Raw genomic sequence first — 24,575 nt, 5'->3', positions numbered from 1 at the left:
ATAGAAGATAAGTGCTAATAGGTCAAAGGTTATGAGCAGTGGGTGGCAGGGGGTCGTGTGATGAATGTCTGACAATCTGCCGATCAGAAAACGGGTCAGTACTTTGACCTTGGCCTGAGACTCACTGACCATTGATACAAGAGGGTTTCTATCTACAAGTTATATGCATGCACTCAGTAATACATGCACAGACACCCATGCCCCCAGTCTGGAGTCGGACAGTCCCACCCTGTGCTGCCTCCTGGAGATTACCGATAGAGATTGACCCCTGTTCAATAAAGGTCAGCGTCATGGGCTGTAGGCCACGGCTGGGAACTTGGCCGAGTCCATCTGGACTCAGCACGACACAACCGGGGGAAGGGGAGCCCTGCAGACAGCCAATCGCATTCCTGGAAGAGGGAACACTGGCTCCTGGCCAGCCAGATTGGCACCGGTGCTCAAAGCATGAGAGATACCACTGAGTAATGCTCTTAACATGAAACTTAGACACTCAACTGTACTCAAAAACACTAATTGGAGCCACGTCTACCAGATTTTTTGCACTTTTCTTCTACTGAATTAAACTGTCATGCTTTAGGAAGCAAAATTTTGATGTTTCGTGTTAGATTTAAAGCTTTAAATGAATTTGATTTTCCTGCCCTCAAGTCATGCATCATAAAACTCCAGGAGTTTTGGATAACATGGTATTTAAAAAATGGATTTAATAGCATGAATTGGTTTGTTGATTAAATTAAGGATATCAAACAAAAGCATGCCTGATTTCACAATCAAATGGATTTCATCCAGGAAAGAGGGAGGTAGGATTTGGCATTGTTAAGGGCACCCCATGACAAAGGGACTTTCCAGAAAAGCTTATTTGTCATAATAGCCCATTGAATTTTAAGAACGGTTATTGCATAAATGCTGAATATGCCATATGGCACATCCTACAGTGACTTAGCATTATAAGATTTGAAGACAAAGTGACCCAATACAACATGTATTATAAACCCAAGTGCATTATATGAATCATTGTCTTGATTTTTGTTCACTTCATCACAAAACTAATATTAATTATTAGTAGTAGTTATTATGATGTAATATTTCACTTCAGATCTTGCTATTTGTTTAAGTAAAGCACATGACACACATAAAATTAAATTGTTAGGTGTATAAGCCTATTAATGAAATATGTTGGAACTAATCAAGACATTATAAAGTGAATGATTTGTCAATGTATTTTAGAAGATTTCAGATTGACAATATTGCAGATGACATGAACCGTAGACAAATATATTTAGTAAAAAAGTAGATCATAGAGACACTTATCATAAAATTGAAATTATACAATAAACAAATAAATATACAGTGCAAAATCTTTCTTAGCAGCCTATGTATTTTTGTCATTTCCAGTAGAAGTATCGAACTATTCTCAAAAAAACCCCAAAACACACCCAAAAACAAATAAAAACAACAACAAAAAAACCCCCAAAAAACATACATTTAGTTGAGAAACTAAATCTTATAAGATTTAATGGTTCAGTCCTAAAAATGTGTTTTGGGGGGGTCGGGTAGGGGGAGATATTTTTTTAGTGGAAAAAATAAAGTGTGCACTTTGCAGTGTATGTCCTTAAATATTATTCAATCAGTACATTTAAGGATATAAGTTGTCTGCAAGAACTCATGATGCGGTATTACTCGGCGAGGGTGCTTACATAATTCTGTTTGTCCTTACAAAGTCAGGCAACACTTATGAGCAACCAGGCATATCTAAAAGATGGGGCAGACTCTGTGCGCTTGTTTCATTTTCAGTGGGAGTAATGCAGAGCGAAGTCAGAGAGAGATGGTGTGAACTTACCCTCCGGCATAGTTGCGCCCCCACTAATACACACACACACACACACCCTCTGCCTCTCTCTTTCTATCACACTACTTTTGTTCTCGGCTTCTCTCAAGCCTCTTTCTGCCCACTGAACATTTCGCATTTATATTGTAAAGAGGACAAACACACCCACCCAATATAGTTAGCATTTTACCTGAGGAAATGTTTAAAATTTCAATTCTGACATCATTTACTCACCTGCATGTCATTTCAAACCTTTATGACTTTGAAGTTTGAAGAATTGTATTGGATGGCAATTATAAAGAATGGACACTGAGGCTTTCAAGCTTCAACAATGAAAAGAGCTACAAAAAGTATCATAAAAGTGATACTATTCGTTATTCACTGAGAATATACTTACATCCTAGATTTCCTTGGCAAGTTTCGCGTTGATGAGAGATGCCATTCAGTATCAACTGAATAAATTCTTTAGAGTCGTATCTTTTTAATGACTTAGTTGGTCCAGTTTACAAAATCAGACTAGTCCATTTCTCAAGTTCATTTCAGTCAATGAGACTCAATGAGCTATTGCATGATGTTAGAAGACTTCGAATCAGGGCTGGCCTGTGGCATAGGTGTTTAGGGTGCAAAATGATCGCATGAGAGGCAGACAAAAGCAAGAGCACCCTCAGTTGATACTGTAAAAATATCATATTAGAGAAAAATATGATTTACAATGTGTTTTTGCAGCGTTGAGCAATGAAGCCAATCACAGGCATGTCTGTTGATCTTTTGAACACAATGGCCAATCAGAGGCGTTTATGTTAATCAGAATCCACTCACCACCCAAAACTGCATGCTCGCAAATCCTCTCATAATAATAAACCAAGTGTAGACATTATGTAAATCTGTTGTGCAGTGTAGACAGCACTGATTATAATGAAACTTGAAGTGACAGCTTTTTAGTAAATTAAAATGGAGCACTCTTTGCGTGCATTTATGCCAATTAACATCCTTTTAGAATAGACATGTTTATGATAAAGTTGATATCAACAGAAAAAAAAAAAACATAACATAACATAAAAACATAAAAATGAATGAAGTCACAAGTTAACGACTCTTCATGGCAGACATTGATGTTTGTGTACTTTTCTGAAATAGCTGTATCAGAACCTCTTTACTGGCAACACTAACACTGTGAGCCATAATTGCTTGTTTTAAAGTGCAAATAAAGTGCAGTGTGTTTTCTTTAAAATAAATGTAAACTTCTGATTTGTTGTTTGTTTGGTGCTTTCTGCTTGTAATTTAGAATACTTGTACTGTAGTTTACAAGTCATAAATACTTTATGACTTTGATGCTATTTTTTTTACCGCTTTCATGCTATTACTGTATGATACATTTATGTTGCATTTTCTTCATTTTCAAACTTGAAAGCCAAAAGTGTGTGTGTATATTATATATATATATATATATATATATATATATATATATATATATATATATATATATATATAGTGGTGTTTAAATGTTTAAATGCTTTGTGCTCAGCTTACCCTGAGCAGTGTAGACCAACTCGCTGTACACTACAGCTGGGATGAGTGGGCAGGGCAATTCCTGAATGTAACCCCTAAGAGTATCAGCCAAAATTGACAAGTCGTATTGCTCAAAGTCCACCGCAGCTGGATCTGAGAAAGAGAGAGAAAGAGAGAGAATGGTTAATTATAGGCTCCCAGAGTGCTTTCTCCATTATTTACCCTTCCAAACCATGTGCCCTTGGCAAAACCCTATAACGATTCACTTACAGTGGTGGTCAGATCCCCTGACCATTCCTGCCCCCTCCGGGGACAATGATCCAGTCACAAGCTTAACAAAGAGTAAATTTGAGTGGAAATCTCCCGGTCAATAACTCAAAGCCTAGAATAATGGCAGCTTGGAAGACTGCAATTATACAGTAGTAATTTTAAAAGGCCCTTCATTGTGATGAAATTATAATGGCATATTGATGTATTGGAAAGGTGTAAAAGGCAGATCTCGCACATATTTCGGATCAGAGCTTTCTTTCATTTATAGTTTAGATATAACTGCAGATTCATAAATACTTTCCTTTTGTACAATCAACAATGCCTGTAGAATGTTGGACATTGAAACCCCATTTTTAGGAACTGAATAATGTGGGGGGAAAATGTAGAGCTCAGAAGCATGTGAGTTATTTTGACATTCATTGCACATGTCGGACATCTGGATAAAACTATGAATGCTATTTTGAGCTGCCCATCTTTAACATTGAAGTCTCTAGTTACTGAGATTTCAGCTTAGAAAAACACTAAACACTACAGATTCATTCTGATTCATCCCTTTCTCATTTCTGTACTTAAAAGGAAGTAAATGAATAGTCTAAGTTAGGTAAGGACAGGTTTTTCTTGCAAAAAAAAAAAAAAAAACTGTGCAGCCAGTGTTCATTTACTCATGTTTTTTGTTTTATTCATGTCCTTTCATTTTTCCCCATTAATGGTTGTATTCAAGTTTGCTTGAGAGTTAAATAATAATAAAAAAATATTTATTTTAATAATAATATTTTGTTTTCTTGTTTGAGAGACTATTTAGGATAATATGTTGTGCAGTAAAATGGTATTCACAAAATTAATTACACATTCTGATTAGCAGATAAATTCAAGTTGTTATATGTTTTATATTTTATTTTTGTACATTTTGACCATTCCTTCTAAAAACACTTCTGGTGTGCCATCCTTCCTTTTTGTTTTTTTTCTTGTTATATTTGTCAGGAGTGTTTTAATTAAATTTGGTTTATAATGGCTATGACGTATCTTTTTCATCTCATCCTTATGAATGAATGAATGAATGAATGAATGAATGAATTCTTCACTGCTCTCCAACATCCTATGCCATTTTAATATAAGAAAAGTGTTTGACCCCCAAGGCTAAATTGTAATTGTATTGATCGTCCCTCTGACTAATTGTAAAATAAAGTTTCCCTGCGATCAGGTTCCAGTGAAATCAAAAACCCATTAAGCTTTTCTGATGACCTTTTCTCTCTAAATGTGATTAGTTTGTTGACTTGCCATTATGCCTGCTTCTAATGCAAAGCTTGGTATTCCAGATGAACCAGGTAAGTAATACGAACTACTTGGGAGGTACCTACAATGGCAGATGAAACCATAAAAAGACCATAAAATAACCTAAAAAGCCCACAGTAACATTTGATGTTGAACATCAAAAATAAACAGAACATTATGTTTCGAGAGTCTTTTTTCTTGAATGTAATTTAGTGTAATATACAATGATTTTTAGTGAAAATCTAGATTTTTTGAACAATTAAAAATGAGAACAAAAATTATTTAAGAATTTAAGACACTGCCAAAAAAAAAAAAAAAAAAAAAAATTGCAAGATGCAAACCCATTGGTCCATCTAAGGCATGTTTACATTGTAAAACAATAGAAAAGCAGTGCAGTGGAATGCAAAACCGTGTTCTGTGTGAACAGCTTTGTAACTCTAACATAAAAGTAGGCAAAACCTCACTCTAACTTTCATCAGATTTTCAAAAGATCTCTTCAAGGACGGCTGAATAATTTGTTTCGCCATCATGTTGATTGCACTCCTGAAAATGTGCAATTTATCAAGTCTCGTAAAGAAATAGAGTTCTTCTACATTAAACTCACGTGGCTAACAAACTGCGCTGCATGGGCTAATATCAGGCTAGATTATTGCAGGGATTTTCCATAACCCAAGTCCCCCTCTATCACAGAGGAACACAGTCATGCGAGAAACTACCACCTATTGATCACAGTTTCTCAATGAATCCCATTTACTGGTCTCAATGTCCATTCTGAGCTTCCTCATGTATTCCTTATTTTTCTAATCACCCTGACAGTGGATGCCCATCTGCCGATCTTACATTTCTTACCTGCCATTGCCCCAGATCGATCACTTCCCGTTGCTTGGCTTGATCCATATATTGTTGGAGTGTTCTTTTAAATGCCCAACTTGTAAAGTGTCTAATTCACTATAAACAGATTTGTTAAGGTCACCAAGAAGCATTTGCCCCATCTCTCCATTCATTCATTTAAATGCCTATTAATTAAACTCATTGTCAAATTCAGCCCTCGAATCTGTCTAGCCTAAAACTATTGATCCGCCAAGCCTTTGTCTATTGTGCCTAGTACATTATGATGGCCAACGGGACACATAATCATTTATGATCATTTGGGCTTTACCCCACTCTCCACAGTGACCCTGTAGTACCTGTTTAAAATGTGTAAAGAGATGTCACATGGTGAAGGACCAAAAGGTTGTGATAATAGCCTGAAAACCTTCAGAATGGTTTTAGAGGTTAGTGCTAGAAGTTAAAAGCATTGAAACGAGTCATCACCATGATCCTTTGGGTAAAGGTCACCACTGGCTCTGGATAAAGCTGCCTCAGCTGGTCATTATCTGCTGTTAAAATTTTACAGATGGCTTAGTCCCTGCGGAAGCGCTGACCTACAAATCTTGCCTAGGCCATAGAGGAAAATAAAGGTGTAAATTATAGTGGTCCAAAAAGCAGGAAATTGACGTCATACATTCGTATTAAACTGTGTAGGAAATGCAAACTTTTTGCCTTGCCTGGAGTCTTATGTAGCATCAGACAAGACGAGAAAAAAAAAAAAAGAAAAAAAAAAAGATAAAGGAGAGATGGACATCAATTCATGTGTTTGTAAATGGTAGACCATTCAAAGTCTACAGTTATTTGTTGACAATATATATATGTATATTTACATTGATCATTTGACATTTTCTCCTTCAATAGAACAGCTTGAATGGACCATAAATGAACCAAGGGCAGGATTTACATGGAATGCATTTTTATATTGTTAACATATATATATATATATATATATATATATATATATATATATGTGTGTGTGTGTATATGTATAATGTATATATATATATATATATACACACATTATACATATATATGCATTTATATATATATATATATATATATATATATATATATATATATATATATATATATATATATATTTATATATATATATATATACACACAATATACATATATATTAATTTATATATATATATATATATATATATATATATACATATATATATACATATATATATACATATATATATACATATATATATATATATATATATATATACACACATTATACATATATATGCATTTATATATATATATATATATATATATATATATATATATATATATATATATATACACACATTATACATATATATGCATTTATATATATATATATATATATATATGTGTGTGTGTGTATATGTATAATGTATATATATATATATATATATATACACACATTATACATATATATGCATTTATATATATATATATATATATATATATATATATATATATATATATATATATATACACACATTATACATATATATGCATTTATATATATATATATATATATGTATATATATATATATATATATACATATATATATACATATATATGCATATATATATATATATATATATATATACATATATATATATATATATATACACACATTATACATATATATGCATTTATATATATATATATATATATACATATATATACATATATATATATATATATATATATATATATATATATATATATATATATATGTTTAAAATGTATATATATGCATTTATATATATATATATATATATATATATATATATATATATATATATATATATATATATATATATTTATATATATATATATATATATATATATATATATATATATATATATATATATATATATATATATATATATATATATATATATATATATATATATATATATATATATATATATATATATATATATATATATATATATATAATGTTAACAATATAAAAATGCATCCCATGTAAATCCTGCCCTTGGTTCATTTATGGTCCATTCAAGCTGTTCTATTGAAGGAGAAAATGTCAAATGATCAAATTATTTTCAGTGAAGTTTTCACATCAAATCTAATAATGATGATTAAAGCTAATGGAATGGTCCTGATAAAATGGTCAGAAAAACGTGGATAGGTGAAACAGTGGTGCTTTTTCTGCCTAGGGAATTAGATTTACTATAATTCCATTTGCCACATTATCTCATCTTTCACTCAGCTGTGCCATGCCAGCAACCCAACTCGCTCACAATGGTAAAAGCTATGACTGTGTTGCATAAAAAGGAACAGTTGTCAAAAAGTCACTGGCCTCTAAATCAAAAAGCACCCCTAAGTACATTAGCTCCATGGAGAACAGAGATGGAATTAGTATGAGTTTGCTCTGTAGTTCTTTACAATTCCTTCTTGTCAGGGGAAAGAAAATTTTTGCTTCTTATTAGCCTGTTGTTTGGCCTGTTGTAAATAATACCAAGATGTCTGCTGACATGCATTTGAGAGAGTCATACACAACTGCAAGATGGACTGGAGTTTACAAATCTGATTTGCAGCTTTGCAAGGACACAAAACTAGTTCAAGGTTCTGAAACTATTTACAATATCATATTTTAAAGAGATAGCTCATGTCTCTAAACATACCTCAGGCATTATCAGTTTTATTTCAGAGCACTATTAGATAATTAACACAAAGCTCAAGTAAGTTTTAAGTTAAGTTGCTAAGATTGTCTTGGGTTTGGAGGAGAAAAACAATGTAATGTAATGGCCTGCTCATTGGATCTTGGAAAAAGCACCACTTCATTTTAATAACACAGAATGAGTGGCTTCACTGCCTTACATCTAAGGTTTTCAGAGAAGTGATCAGATTTCTCACAGTGGGAATCACGGTCGGTGTGCATATGCATACAGAATGTTTGACTCGACGCCACATTGTGATTTTATGTTTGAAGCTCCCACACCGTGACAGAAATGGATCTGGATTTTTCCCTTTTTCCTTTTCTCTCCACTTGACTCACTTGCATTTTCACCCACACATCAAAGTGTTTCCTGCATGGCTTAGACGCCATACTGTGATCTCCTCATATGAACCAACATTTTTAAAACTGCGATCATGAATACCAAAAAGGCAGTTCACTCTGCTCTACTATCCATGTCCATTTCAGTGATCCGGATAAGATCTGGCTCAAGAAAACAAACTAATAATTAGACTCACATGGAATCGGCATGCACAAAAACAACAACAACAACAACACCAACAACAAAAAACTGCTACCAATGAGATTGTAGTATTCCATTTTAAAGGGATAGTTCACCCAAAAACTAACATTTTATGATGATTTACTCACCTTCATGTCCTTCCAAACCTGTATGCATTTGTTTCTTTTGATATATCACACAAAAGATGATATTTTAATTTTTTTTTTTTTTTTTTTTTTTTTACGTGTTTATACATTGAAAGTCAATAGGGTCCAATATTGTTCATATCCCAACATTCTTCAAAATATCTCTGTTCTACAGAAGATAGATTTTTAGGTGAACTGTCCCTTTAACACATCACATTTAAATCCCATTCCACGAATTTCAAAATAAGTGCACAAAATGCAAAAAACTAGTCCACCGATTTTGCCTGGGCCTACTAATAATACACTCCCAGAAGTGATAACTCCCATTCTCCTATGATATTCATGACACTTTACCAGAATTACACACACTTGGTGCCAGTCTGGACTAGAACAGTATGGAACAGAATACCTGACCCTGTCCAGGACACTTCCCGGCTTCGCATGTGCACATAAAGCCACGCAAATACACTCACACCATGTCAAAGCATTCTGTTGGTCAATCCACAAATTCATGATCTACTAAGCCTACTTTAACCCTTAGTGTTGCTATCTGGTCCATGTTCTGTGTTCACTTGGCACTACCCAGTTGATCCCTTGCTTCAATTTCTCTGTCGCCTCCTCTATCTTCCTGTCATCAGCCACTCTCTGAAGCAACACAAGAGTCCCAGAGGCTTTTGTTTGTGGTATTTACAGAAGCAAACAGAGAAAGGCATTTAGACACAAGGCTCTCAGAGGACATGCATCGGGGCATTTAAGGCCTTTGTGCATGGAGAATAACCAAACCCCAAATGGTCAGTTACTCTCACAGTTTATTTCAGGTGGTGGACCAATTTTATATATTCTAGATATTAGGAGTGGGAGATATGACCAAAAATCACGATATGATAAATTTTAAAGGTGCGCTAGAATCAAAAATTGAATTTACCTTGGCATAGTTGAATAACAAGAGTTCAGTACATGGAAAAGACATACAGTGAGTTTCAAACGCCATTGTTTCCTCCTTCTTATGTAAATCTAATTTGTTTAAAAAACCTCTGAAGAACAGGCAAATCTCAACATAACACTGACTGTTACGTAACAGTCGTGATCATTAATATGTACGGCCCCAATATTTGCATATGCCAGCTCATGTTCAAGGCATTAGACAAGGGCAGCCAGTATTAATGTCTGGATCTGTGCACAGCTGATTCATCAGACTAGGTAAGCAAGCAAGAACAACAGCGAAAAATGGCAGATGGAGCAATAATACCTGACATGATCCATGATTACATGATATTTTTAGTGATATTTGTAAATTGTCTTTCTAAATGTTTCGTTACCATGTTGCTAATGTACTGTTAAATGTGGTTAAAGTTACCATTGTTTCTTACTGTATTCACAGAGACAAGAGCCGTCGCTATTTTCATTTTTAAACACTTTCAGTCTGTATAATGCATAAACACAACTTCATTCTTTATAAATCTCCAACAGTGTGTAATGTTAGATTTAGCCACGGAGCACTATCAGACTGATTCAGAATCAAATGTAAACATCCAAGTAAATACTATACTCACATGATCCAATGCAGGCATGCAGTATGCATGATGAACATTTTGTAAAGATCCATTTGAGGGTTATATTAGCTGTGTGAACTTTGTAAATGCACTGTATTATAGTCGAGAGCTAGGGGGCAGGGAGCGCGAGATTTAAAGGGGCCGCAGCCTGAATCGGTGCATAGTTAATGATGCCCCAAAATAGGCAGTTAAAAAAAAAATTATAAAAAAAAAAATCTATGGGGTATTTTGAGCTGAAACTTCACAGACACATTCAGGGGACACCTTAGACTTATATTACATCTTGTAAAAACTGGTTCTAGGGCACCTTTAATTAACAATAACGATATATATCACAATATAGCTATTTTTGCTTTAAATAAGGCTTTTATAATACAATTTTTGCTACAACTGGAATTTCATAATTCTTATCACCATTTTCAATATCATTTAAAAGAATTAATACTAGCCTAAAAAAAACCTCTCAAGCTTACTGCAGACAAATAAACAATGATAAAGAAAGAGCAAAGAAAACAAACTACAATAGAACAAATAGACCTACCTGAAAAACTTCAAGCACTAGAAATACTACATAAAATATATAAAGTAACCAAATGTTTAAACAAACACTGTATAGTCTTTACAGTGCAAATTAAATATCCATTTATTCTTATTAAAGTTTCAAAAGTGATTCAGTTAAGAGCAGTGAAAGATTTTCTCTATTTTTGATTGTCGTTTGATTAGCATTAATGACAGGAGGTAAATTTGGATGCTGTCTCTTTAAGACACTTCTGCGGTCAGACTGCACGGTCCCATTATATTTGTATGTTGTTCCTTCTCAATTTCTCAGTTCTTTCTCAACTGTTTACATTGAATTGAAACATAAATTACTCTGTTTACTTGCAAATACATGTCAATTTGACACAAAGGTATGTGTATTTAAACGTTCAAGCACAATTAGGTGGCAAAAAGCACTCAGTTCAGTTCTCATGCGCATTATGAGCAGCAGTTTCAAGTCTCTCAGGACAGCGCTGAAAAACAGTCTCTCAGAGAGCATGCGCATATATTGAAATGAGTTGTCTTTCGATGCTAATTGCACTTCAATGGTTTAAAATCAACTGTTTTTAAATCGCAGTGCTTAAAAACACATGCAAACGATAAGCCTTCATGACCACGCAGCACAGCGACGTCATGTGACTGCAACCGTGATGGAGGCGATAGTCCAAAATCTCTACCGGCTCACAAACCAGTATATCGCCCACCCCTACTACATATAGATACACTGTAAGCTTACTGTAATTTTACATTCCCCATCAGTTCATGCAAGCATCAAGAGCTACTCTTTGAGCTACAGGAATGCTTATAAAACCCAAAACACTTATTAATCAAGCTTTACCAAAAAAAAAAAAAAAATCCTCATAATCAATCATTTAATTAAAAGTTGCTGCTTTTGGTCAACTATAATGATTTTTATCATTTTATAAAATTTTATACAGTTTTTCCAGCCAATCTACTTGTTGTCAACTGGAATCCTTCACAGACCAGAGTTTGAGAACTACTGGTGCATTTAAGACAATGCCAGCTTTATTTGTAAGCAATGCTTATGTCACGGGTTGGATCCAAAAAAGCCAAGTGACGGATCTATGTGCAGCAGTCAGTCTTTATTAGACAAATACAAGACAAAAACAAAACAAACTGGCACTGTAGGCACAGAAGAAAACTACAGGAGAACTAACACAACCAACCTTAAACATTGACGACACCAGACTGAGAACTGAACTGAACAGAGATTTTAATGCTGCCTTCATGTGTTATCGGAAATTTCCTACTTCCCACTTCAGAAGCTGAGATTACAAGCTTGTCCCATTCAAGTGCTTTGTTGTCAAAAAGAACATGAATCATGGAGGACAGGACACCAGTTTTATTCCTGCCTATTTACTGGGAAAATCCCATTAAAGCCAATGTGATATTTAGCATTCCATTCACTAACAACCATGCACTATCTACATAGTCAGCTTGTTGACAATTCTGGAATTTCGGTCAAATACAGACTATTTACGCTCTGTATAAAACATACAAAACGCTTCAAATGATTATTATTCACATAGTCACATAGTAAACTACTTTAAGGACAAGACAAGGCGATAGATGTTGTGGAAAAAATAATAAAGAATATCAGTCACAGAAGCATCCATCCTCTCCTCTGTCATGTTTAAAGTTTATGTCACTTGGGTATCAAAATTATCCCCAGGTGCTACAGCTTGGGCGGGCATTCATGTCAAATTTTTAACTTGGAAACTCGTATTAACAACAATTTCATTAGCACGTGAAGGTAGCATAAATAGATGAAACGATGAAGCTAAATGAGACACAGGTGAACACAATAGGTTGTTATGGAAATGAGCACACACACAAGGGCAACCAAGGCACATAGGAACAAACTTAAGGAAAAACTAATAACAGAAAACACCTGACAGCTATACAACGCTAGTACAAATGCCTGCTCAGCTGAAGAAAGCTCTATGGTTCAGCAATTCAGTGTTCTGTGAACGGCTATATATGTTTTCGTGTGCCTCTGGGAGATGTGTGCTGGCTGTTTATAGCTACGACTATAGCATGCTATGTTATCGTTAGCTTTGATGCTGTGTTCATTGATATGTAGGAGGAGTGATGAAGAGAGCTGTTCCAGTAAGACGCATCCTTTAGGGACAGGGAGGGGAAAATAGCTTCAGAGATGACAGCTCTCATTCCTATGTGACCACAAGACCCACTGTGGACCCGGCCATGTTCCTCTTAAAAATGAACTCGTTCACCTCCTTCATTGTTCCGTGACCTGACTCGGAGACACCAAAACATCTCGCAAATGTGGGATGATGCCCATAAATGTAAACATCTGGCAACACTGTGATTCTGTCAACAGTGAGGGACAGCTACAGTCAGTATATAAAAGATATTTTGTGCATGTGTTTCATGATGACAAAGACCTTATGAAGTTACATTTTCTTCCACAGAACACAAAAGGAGATTTTTAGTGGAACGTTTGAGCTGCTCAATACAATGAAAGTGAATGGAGACTAGGGACACCAAAACACCTAAAAGTATCAAAAGGTGGTCCATTTGCATTATATTCGTAATCCATGCTATAGCTTTTCTAAGAAGAATAGAGTAAAATTTAAAGGTGCCCTAGAACTTTTTTTTTAAAAGATGTAATATAAGTCTAAGGTGTCCCCTGAATGTGTCTGTGAAGTTTCAGCTCAAAATACCCCATATATTTTTTTAAATAAATTTTTTTAACTGCCTATTTTGGGGCATAATTAGAAATGAGCTGATTCAGGGTGTGTGGCCCTTTAAATCTGGTGCTCCACGCTAGCCTTAAACAACATAAAAAAAGTTCAAACAGCTAAAATAACCCTCAAAATGGATCTTTACAAAGTGTTCGTCATGCAGCATGTCTAATCGCGTAAGTACAGTGTTTATTTTGATGTTTACATTTGATTCTGAATGAGTTTGAGGCTGTGCTCCGTGGCTAACAGCTAATGCTACACTGTTGGAGAGATTTATAAAGAATGAAGTTGTGTTTATGAATTATACAGACTGCAAGTGTTTAAAAATGAAAATAGAGACTGCTCTTGTCTCCGTGAATACAGTAAGAAAGGATGGTAACTTTAACCACATTTAACAGTACATTAGCAACATGCTAACAAAACATTTAGAAAGACAATTTACAAACACCACTAAAAATATCATGTAATCATGGATCATGTCAGTTATTATTGCTCCATCTGCCATTTTTTGCTATTGTTCTTGCTTGCTTACCTAGTCTGTTGATTCAGCTCTGCACAGATCCAGATGTTAATGCCTGCCCTTGTGTAATGCCTTTCATAATGTTGGGAACATGGGCTGGCATATGCAAATATTGGGGGCGTACACCCCGACTGTTACGTAACAGTCAGTGTTATGTTGAGATTCGCCTGTTCTTCGGAGGTCTATTAAACAAATGAGATTTACATAAGGAGGAGGAAACAATGGAGTTTGAGACTGTATGTCTTTTCCATGTACTGAACTCTTGTTATTTAACTATGCCAAGGTAAATTCAATTTTCGAATCTAGGGCACCTTTAAGTTGTTATTTATTTAAAATATAGTGTTGATTAACAGCTGAGGTCAACCTTCACTTTTACTGTATGGAAAAGAGCAGCTTGGACATTCGTCTTTGAAAGGTATAGTTTATCCAAAAATGAGGGTTAATAAATGTTGATAGACTTTTCTCGTCATTCCAAACTTGTATGACTATGCTTTCTTTCTTCTTCTGAACATAAAAGATGATATTTTAAACAATGTTGGTAACCAAACTGTTTTAGTGACCAATGACTTCCATTATAAGCACAAAAAACAAGAAACTTTTTATTCTGATCTGTGCTGCAAGTTTTTTTTTGTAGACCAAAAATACATATAATAGACACCACAAAAACAGTCTTGTATCTTATATCTGCGATTTTCCTTGTGTATACACTCACAAACACAGACACCAGCAATGTGCAACAGTACAGTTCATGACGCCTGTGGCACGCCACTGTTTACCCTCAGGGTTGGGACAGGAGTGCGGTTAGGGTGCATTTGTGTATGTGCAAGCATGCATGTGCAAGAGTGGAGAGAAGGTGATGAGTGTAAAAAATGACGGGGAGATTGTCACGTAAACATCTCAGGCAATAAAAGCAAGGACAAGAAAAGCCAGTGCACAGAGAAGAGGGACACGCACAGACTCAAAGCAATAAACAGACACTGACCTACAGAATACTGTACCAAATACAGTAGGCCTCCTTATAAACCCAACAGACTAAACTTCCCACTGATTAAAGCTTCAGGTCATTAAACAACTCTAATCCAATAAAGTGAAAAGATGGCAACTTTGCAAAAAGAATCAATCTTAATTAAAGAAAATTACTCTTCCTGGGCTGCTGATGAGAAAATGTGTTTTGACCACAGATAATAGATGACATAAGTCTAAAATTATTAAAATGACCCCTATAAAGAAAGACAAATAACTAAACAGAGGAACACGAAAGCAAACAAGAGCAATAAAAAGAAATAAAGCAAGAAAGGACAACAAGAAATAGATAGAAAGTGGTACATAAGAGACGGAGACACTGATATGTTGTTATTCAGCTTAAGCTGCTGTAAACTCAGAATTTAATTTTCTCTGGTTTGGCACTGTGCATTATGTGTCCCCATCCAATCAAGTCCTCGAGGCGGACATGAAAAGAGAGCGGAAATGAGAGAATGAAAATGAGTAGTTCAGAAGAAGGGAGAAATGAGAGAGAATGGAAAAATAGAGATGATACTGTGGCATTACACTGCGGAAGAAGAACATTTTGCCAGTTATATAAAATGCTTGTTCATTGAGGGAATTTGGTTTTAAAAAAATCATATCACAGATAATTTCCTTCAATTTTTTAAATGCATCCATCTATATATTAATACAGCTATCCAACCATCATCTAACCATCCATCCATCCATCCATCCATCCATCCATCCATCCATCCATCCACCTATCTGTCTGTCCATCCATCCATCCGTCATCCAACTATCTATCCAACTATCCAACCAACTATCTATTCATTCATTCATTCATTCATTCATTCATTCAACCATCTATCCACCCGTCTATCCATCCAAACTGTTCATCCATCCATCCATCCATCCGTCCATCCAACTATCTATCCAACTATCCAACCAACCATCCATCCATCCATCCATCCATCCATCCATCCATCCATCCATCCATCCATCCATCCATCCATCCATCCATCCATCCATCCATCCATCCGTCCATCCAACTATCCATCCATCCATCCATCCATTCATCTATTCAACTATTAATTCATCCATCCATCCATCCATTCATCCATCCATCCGTCCGTCATCCAACTATCTATCCAACTATCCAACCATCTATTCATTCATTCATTCATTCATTCATTCATTCAACCATCTATCCACCTGTTCATCCATCCAAACTGTTCATTCAACCATCCATCCATCCATCCATCCATCCATCCATCCATCCATCCATTCATTCATTCATTCATTCATTCATTCATTCATTCATTCATTCATTCATTCATTCATTCATCCATCCATCTATCCACATGTCTATCCATCCAAACTGTCCATCCATCCATCCATCCATCCTGTGCAATGGAATAAAACAGAATGCAGGTGTCCCAATTCACCATTTAAAAAGTTAAACCTCTTAACTTGACATGGCATCTTAAAGGTCCAGCACTCATGGGAAGAGACACTAAATTTAAACTATGAGATGCATCACAACATTCAAAAACACCCACCTGCTGCATGTACAGTATAAAAACTATTTAAAAACATTGCAGATGGATGCAAGAGCGCATCCTTTGTGAACGGCCCTAACTCAGCGAATTAATCGATCAGAACATCTCTGTCAGGAAACTTTAAGAGCCAAAAAGGCTGAACAAGGGAGGAGTCTGGTCACAAGTATGTGTGTGTGTGTGAGAGAGAGTGAGAGTGTGTGTGTGTGAGAGAGAGAGAGAGAGAGAGAGAGGAAAAGAGAGCAATTAAGGGATGACATCATTGTTAGTGATCACTTCCAAGGCTGTATCTGCAGAAAAGAGGAGGAAGAGCTGGACAGAACAAATGACGTGGATGGATTATAGAGGTAGAGTGAGCGTAAACAAAAATAAACAGGCAATCTTGCAGAAAGGTGAGGAAGTTTCCAATAAGACTGCTGAAATGTCATGCTGATACATCGTAATGCTTCAAGAGTGAATGATAATGGTTTTATTAATGGTTAATGTAAAGGTGAATGTGCATGTGAAGCATTATATAAGCCAAACATACCATATAAAATTAATATGTACAAATAATTACATTTCTGTTGTCTTTAAATGGCCTGAATTTACAAACATGGAAAAATCCCAGCATCATTTACCATGAAAAACTATTATAACACCACCAGCAGTACAAAGTGTTCCCTGGGGGCACTGAACCGTCTCCCCTCAGAAATCTTTACAACTTTAGAACGTATTAATCAAGAGAATCGCTAAAAGACTCCAATAAAACAAAGGGTGTGGAAGAGCTCAAGCGGCAGAAGCCCCTTCTGCCCAAGCTGACTGTAAAACGCTGGACTCTAATAGGTTATTGACTATTGCATATGAGACAGGATGACATCACTGGCAGCCAATGGGAGAGCACGAAGTGCGGAAGATGAGAACAGTGTTTTTAATTTGTGCTTTGCTGAGCTCAGCTTCTCTCACGCAAGAAAAAGACAAGAAATGCGATGATGATGAATGTCGGAATTAATAAACGGTAGGGAATAGGAGCTGTTGGCACGCTGTCGAGTGGGCACGGGTCAGCCGTGCTCTCCGTGTGCTTGTCACTGTATCCAGGGAGACTAGAGCTGGAACTAGTTTTCTTTTCCTGTCAAATGTAGGTGTGTGTGTGTTCATGCTTGTGTGCTTTTTGCTGTACACCAAATGCATATTCACACACACATGCAAACGTTTGTCAATCTTCCTTGACCATTAGTTTGAATTAAGTGCGTATGCACTTGTCGATCTTCGATACACCTGAATCATGAGTCATTCCTCTCTCTGCTCCTCTCCACCTCCTACATGAAACATTTACACTCTCGTTTCTCTAAAATATGTATCCTCGTGGCTAAAACGGCTTGCCATCTCCATGACAACACACTGTTGATCCACAAATCACTGGTTGGTTAGCACAAGCTCTAGCTGGGTGACGTAATGTTGTCTCTGGTCTTCTGTGGCCACTGGACTTCACCACTTCTTGGCTGGGCTTTTAAATGGTAACCATGGTGCATATCTGCCAAAACACTTATGAGAGTGTATGCAATGGTGTGAGTATTTCCACACTGAGTAACTATCCCGTTATATAATGACAGGAAATGGGTGATGGACACATTTTGTAACATTTCATGGTTGGCTTAAGGGTGTTCGTTCCAGTCAAAGGTTAAACTTGTGGTTAGATGTGAATGGAACTTTTTACAAAACAAAGGTTATGTAAAAAAGTTGCATATAATAAACAGATTGCATACACCTTAATCAAATATATCAAACATATAATGCTTATATACTATTTTTCTCAATATGGATTACAGTATCAGCAACACAACTAGTTTAAGGTTTCTAATAATTTCTAAGTATTTATTATGTACTCCTGAGGTAATGACCGCAGCACTTAAGCTGACATGAACCACTTGAAGTTTGTGCAAATCTTGACTGATGATAATTTGAGAGCATCTTCTGCTTCAATAAACATCTGATCTTTTATTTAAAAGAAGTTCACAAGGTCAATGTCATAAAGTTGTTTTAATTTTTTTTTCTAATTTAAAAATAACTAAATATTTGTTTAAATTTATATAAAAAAAAAAAAAAAAAAAAAAAATATTATATATATATATATATATTAATAAAAAAATATCATTTAACTTGATAAAAAATGAAATATACAATAAATACTTAAAATAATTAATTATTTTAAGAAAAATATCTGTTATTTTGATATTTGGGTCAATGACATGATGGGTCTTTTTTTTTTTTTTTTGTCCAAAGGCCTTAATAATAATAAAAAACATAGTATGCAGCATAGTACAACTAGACCTCTTTTATTGAATCCAAAAGTTTTTAATTATATTTTAATATATAAAAGGTATTTTAAAGGTATTTTAAAGATTTTGAAGTGTCAAAAGGTCATTCTGTTTAACCATCCAAAGCCCAATACATCCATTTAATTTGTGATTAAAATGTTTTAAAATGTAATAAATGTATATATTTTTTATTCTGGCTTGATATTATAACATCATATATCAACATAGTGAAAAATGGTATTAAAATTACGTGTAGAAGTTGTTGCTTTGTTATTAGAAAGAATGTCCAGAAAAATGAATTTCACTGATGTCATATGGAGTAATCGATGTAAAGGGACCATTAGGATCAAGTCATGTGGACAATATCATGTGACCTCATTCAGACACCTGCAAAGGACCACATGATCATGAAGCTAAGTAACTAACTCTTTCTTAACTATTAAAAAAAAAAAAAAAAAAAATCTCAGTTGCTCATACGCATGTCCCGAAACATCAGGTCATTCGGTACAACCGCTATAAAACATTGAAAATGTTGTAATATTTTAAAAACTTGTTCTAAATATAAAAGGTTTGACTGTCTTTTTGTTAGCTAGCTAAATATCAGCATTAGCATATTAGCATTGTTTGAAAATATCGTCACTCGGGATCACCAAAAGTGTCATTCGGTAAAACTGAAATTTTGGTTTAACTGAATGACTTTTTTGGTGACAAATTTTGTCCATCTTGTAAAAAAATTACAAAAGCAGTGTTAATTGATTATAAAAACCACAATCTCATTGTTAACACTGAATAAAACTTCAAAATTAATTATATCTCCATTATGTTTTTTTACACTTTTAAAAACCTTATATGTTAATGACCCATTTATATATTTTTACAATTGTATAATATATTTTAAATGTTTATGTTAACAGTTTTAATAAATTTTGTGTTTAAAATCTCAGATTTTCAATGTGGTCACAGACTTTCAAACCCCACTAACTTAATGAATGAGTGTTTTGCAAAAGTTTAATTAACTGAGGGATGTAAGTGGGCCATGTAATATGACAATGACCCAAAATGCACGCAAATGATATAGCTCTGAAGAGGAAATTGAAATCTATCCAATCTAAACCTGTATGTTGATAAGCGACTGTACTTGAAGTACAAACAAGAACATTCTCAAATAAACTGAAGGAACCTTCAAATAAAAAAACTCAAATTCTGAAGGTCAAAAAGGCTAACCCTTCCTACACCACTGTAAACTGGACTTACCACATTGTCAGAGCACATTCATGTCAACCAGTTACTACCTGACAACATCCACCCTAGCCTCCCTATACATATAGTTCCTCAGTTCATGAAAGTGCTTATGTGTCAGAAGACATAATTCAGAATCTGTGCAGCAACTTGTGAAAGACACTTTGCCCCTTTATGGATTTGTTTATGTGAGCGTAAGTGTGCAGATGTACTTCAAAGAAACTGACATGAACATACGCTGGTTGTGTTAGTGCACGTGACATTTTCAAACTGGAAATTATTTAAAAGGTTGTGATGTTTAAGTTGTGACAACTAAGGCTTTACCTGTGCACACATGTGCTATATATGGAGTCAGGATGTGAGGTTTTGCTAGACCACGTGTATCTGCACTTCAGTGGCATAACAGATTATGCTGCAAACACAATCTCTAACAAAGTCTCTCCTTAAAACTTTAAAAAGTCTCAGTCTGAAACAACAATAGTATGTGATAAAAGGAGTTTTCTCCTATGGGAAATCCATGCTCTGCCTAATCATTTTAGTAGAGAGGAAGAGGATGAGGTGTGTGTGTGTGAGTGAATATGCATGAATTTGTTTCATCTAATCCAATAGTAGTGCTGAGTTTTTTTGGAAGCAGCTTCTCCCAAAAAAAGTACGGAGCCAGAGCACTCCCTTGTGGTGCTAAATAAGAACTTCAGCTAAACTTTTCAAACTTTAACAACAGTGGCCTGGATCTACACTGCTGAAGATAGGAAGACAAAACAAAACAAAAAACCTTTACATTGCTGTTTTCTTTTCATGTTTTCATGTATCTTACACTTAAGAATGTGTTTCTTCAATTAACTTTTTTTTTAACACACACAAGATGGCAAATTTAGATCTCATATCTGTGAATAAATTATATACCATTCTTGATTACTGTATCACTTAATTTTAATTAAAAGGCACAATATGTAAACTTCCGCCGCTAGAGGTCGCTTATTCAAAACAAAGACGTAGCTTGATAAGCCTTGATTTCACGGAATCATGGGATGTGTTGTCTTTACGTCTACAGCCGGTGGAAAATAATCGGGATGGAACTCTGGCAGAAATCATGTTCTTTGATGAAATTATTAATGTTATTGTAGTATGAAGTAGAGCAGGACCGAGTGAGCAGAAACGAGGCCGCTGGAATGATTGCTAATGAGAGACGAGTGCGACACATGTCTTGAGAGCAGCGGAACTTTTATTATGTCGCAGTCGCTGCTTCGGGCAAGTGTATGTGGGGCAAAGCAGCACTGTTTTATTCAACACACAAACACATTTGTGTGTTGAAAGTTGCTATAGTGCTACTCTGCATTCGCTCAGAAGCTACTATGAGACACTTGTTGCACACTGCAGTAAGCTAGATTGATATTAGGCATGGTAAAACATGGTACTCGCTGTAAGTGAAGAAAACAAGATTTAAACAATAACACTTGCTGTGTTGAGCTATATAACATGATTAGTTTTCTGTCGATGAATGTATCCATCCAAACAGTTGCTTACCTGCCTAATAAAACATTTAATATATTAAAGCATCTTTGGCGTTTCCATGGTTTCTACAAAATAAAACTGGAAACTGAGGGTAATGCGGGTATGATGTCATTGATAGGCGACACACGGACACGGTCTGTGTCCTGGTTAAATAGCTTATTTCTCTGGATTTAAATACTCTTGGAAACATTTGGGATAATGTAAGTACACAAGTCAACAAAATACAAAAATATATAAGATTGTTCTAGTGCAGTGGTTCCCAAACTTTTTAGCTTGGAGTACCCCCTGAAGGGATTACCATCCTTCTGCGTACCCCCTCTCTTCGACTGCAGTCACACCTTAATACCATTAAGGGACAATATTTGCCCCCTAAATTGATTTTCCAGTGCATTTTTTTTTACCTTTATGAATAACTATAAAATAAATAATGTTTTAAATAAAAATGTTCAATAAAGAAATATGCAATGATGGTAAAACTAAATAAAACTTTTAAATATTAAACTAAAACCGCCAGTAGGTGGCAGCAAGTCAGTTTTTATGAGTGAGTCATCGAGTCATTCATTCAGTAACGAAGCAAGTGGTTGTGAATGAATCATTGAATCACTGACTCTCACGATTCGTTCAAAGCCGCAGAATTGTTCGCGAAACACAGACGTGTGTTGTAGTTCTGCTGTGGTTTTCGTTAGAGCTATTATTTCATTTCAAAATAGAGCAAATACTGACAGTACTGTGTTTAAAATTTTTTTTTTTTTTTTTTTTTTTTCGGCCTGTTGTATAATAATGTCACATTTGCAGTCATGTCGATATTTGGGAACAACTTCGTTCTTGCTCATTATCATCATTAAATACAAGAACTCACACAACAAGGTATGTTTTTGTATCAGAAAAGTTTGAGTCTTAAATCGAAATTAATCCACTATATGTGTCTATTTGTTCTTCATGTGAGTAAGTGATAAGTCCCCACTTTTACAAAGGAGCATTGTCGAGAAAGGCAGTAATTTAACGCGATTTAAGGCAGCAGACTGCATGCAATCTATCATGTGTGGATACAGTCATTTTTGTCTGCAAATGCTGAGGTAATTTGATTAAATGTACTGGATTTACGGCATTTTGGCAGTTAGAAAAACATGCTCAGTTTTAATATTATTTTAAGGTAGAATTAAATGAACTACTCAGCATTTTTTTCACGTACCCCCTTTTGTCACCTCGCGTAACCCAGTTTGGGAACCATTGTTCTAGTGGTTTTTGGATATTTTAATCCAAAAATCGTACATATTGTGCCTTTAATTTGCCAAATAATCAATTCAGATAAACTGTCCAATTGCAAACTTTAATGTTTGTTTAATCACTAGATGCATATTAGATCAAATGGGGCTGAACATACATGTTTATAGATAATCTGAAATTAGCATGTACAGAAAAAAAACAAAAACAAAAGAAAAAACAAAAAAAACAACTGACCTGTTTCCAAAGCCTGAAGTAATTCTGGTGGTCCAATGGAGGTCTGGCCAGACCGGTACAGTGGCTCATTCTCCCAGTCTTGAGAACAGGACAGAGGTCAAAGGTCAGGCGTATAATCTCATGAGTTATGTTAACCAAAACTTTACAGTAAATTGAACAGAATTAGTTATGATGGTATAGATGGTTAAAAAAAAAAAAAAAAAAAACAATTAAAAAAAAAAAAAAACAGTTATTTAAATTGTAATAATATTTCACAATACAGGCTAGCAAATAAATGCAGCCTTGGTGAGCACAATAGACTTCTTTATTGTGGTATATATATATATATATTATATATATATATATATATATATATACATATATATATACACACACACACACAAGGTGGTACTTTAAAAGAATACCACGATATTACCATTTGAATATGCCCAAAACAACATGGTATTATCATGGTACCATATTACCATAGCATCTTTTTTATGTAATTAATTCAAAAGGTGTTATTTTTATGCAAAATAATAGTTCATTTATGAAGAAGGAAATATATAATTACTCACTCAACCCCCTAGAAAAGTGCTAGACTAGTGTTTGACTCTCTTTGAATAGTTAAATTAGATAAGGTGAGGCAGAGGAGCAAACTCACCCAGTCTCTCTAAAGCCTCCGTCAGTCTGAGCACCACAGCTGGGGTCTGGTCAGGCAGAGCGCACTGCTCTACAACATCTCCCTTTCCACAGGGACCTGTCAGAGAAGGGGGGAGAGGGAGAGAGATGATGATGAGAAATCTCAGTGGAGAGACCAAATTCCCTGATTAGGTGGCTGCCTATAAACCCACATCTCATCTCTCTTTAGGGAACTGTCAGGTTGTCATATTCTCACAAGCATGGTAGATATGCAACATAACAGTCAAGCCTCAACTTTTTATCTGTTACGATTTAAAGTTACATTAAAGTATACATTAACATTATGCATTATAATTAACTAAAAATTAAAAGTAAAATATTTAAAAATGAACATTAAAGGGATAGTTCACCCAAAAATGAAAATGGTCATCATTTACTCATCCTTATGTTATTCCAAACTTGC

At 34.9% G+C, this 24,575-nt stretch overlaps 1 protein-coding gene across 1 annotated transcript in view; it reads right to left on the bottom strand.

The window, feature by feature from the left end:
* Positions 1-24,575, bottom strand: part of pik3r3b (phosphoinositide-3-kinase, regulatory subunit 3b (gamma)) — a 197,161-nt gene that overhangs the window by 85,727 nt on the left and 86,859 nt on the right. The window contains exons 2-4 of the mRNA XM_067374821.1: positions 24,135-24,230; positions 23,492-23,569; positions 3,356-3,487 (exon numbers count right to left, since the gene is read on the bottom strand). Of these exons, the coding sequence (XP_067230922.1) occupies positions 3,356-3,487; positions 23,492-23,569; positions 24,135-24,230 (306 nt within the window). The remainder of the gene's footprint in view (positions 1-3,355; positions 3,488-23,491; positions 23,570-24,134; positions 24,231-24,575) is intronic.

The sequence above is a fragment of the Chanodichthys erythropterus genome, chromosome 21 (genome assembly GCF_024489055.1).
Source record: "Chanodichthys erythropterus isolate Z2021 chromosome 21, ASM2448905v1, whole genome shotgun sequence".
NCBI lineage: Eukaryota > Metazoa > Chordata > Actinopteri > Cypriniformes > Xenocyprididae > Chanodichthys > Chanodichthys erythropterus.
Note: the sequence above shows the minus strand (reverse complement) of the source record. Positions and strands in the feature narration are given on the sequence as shown.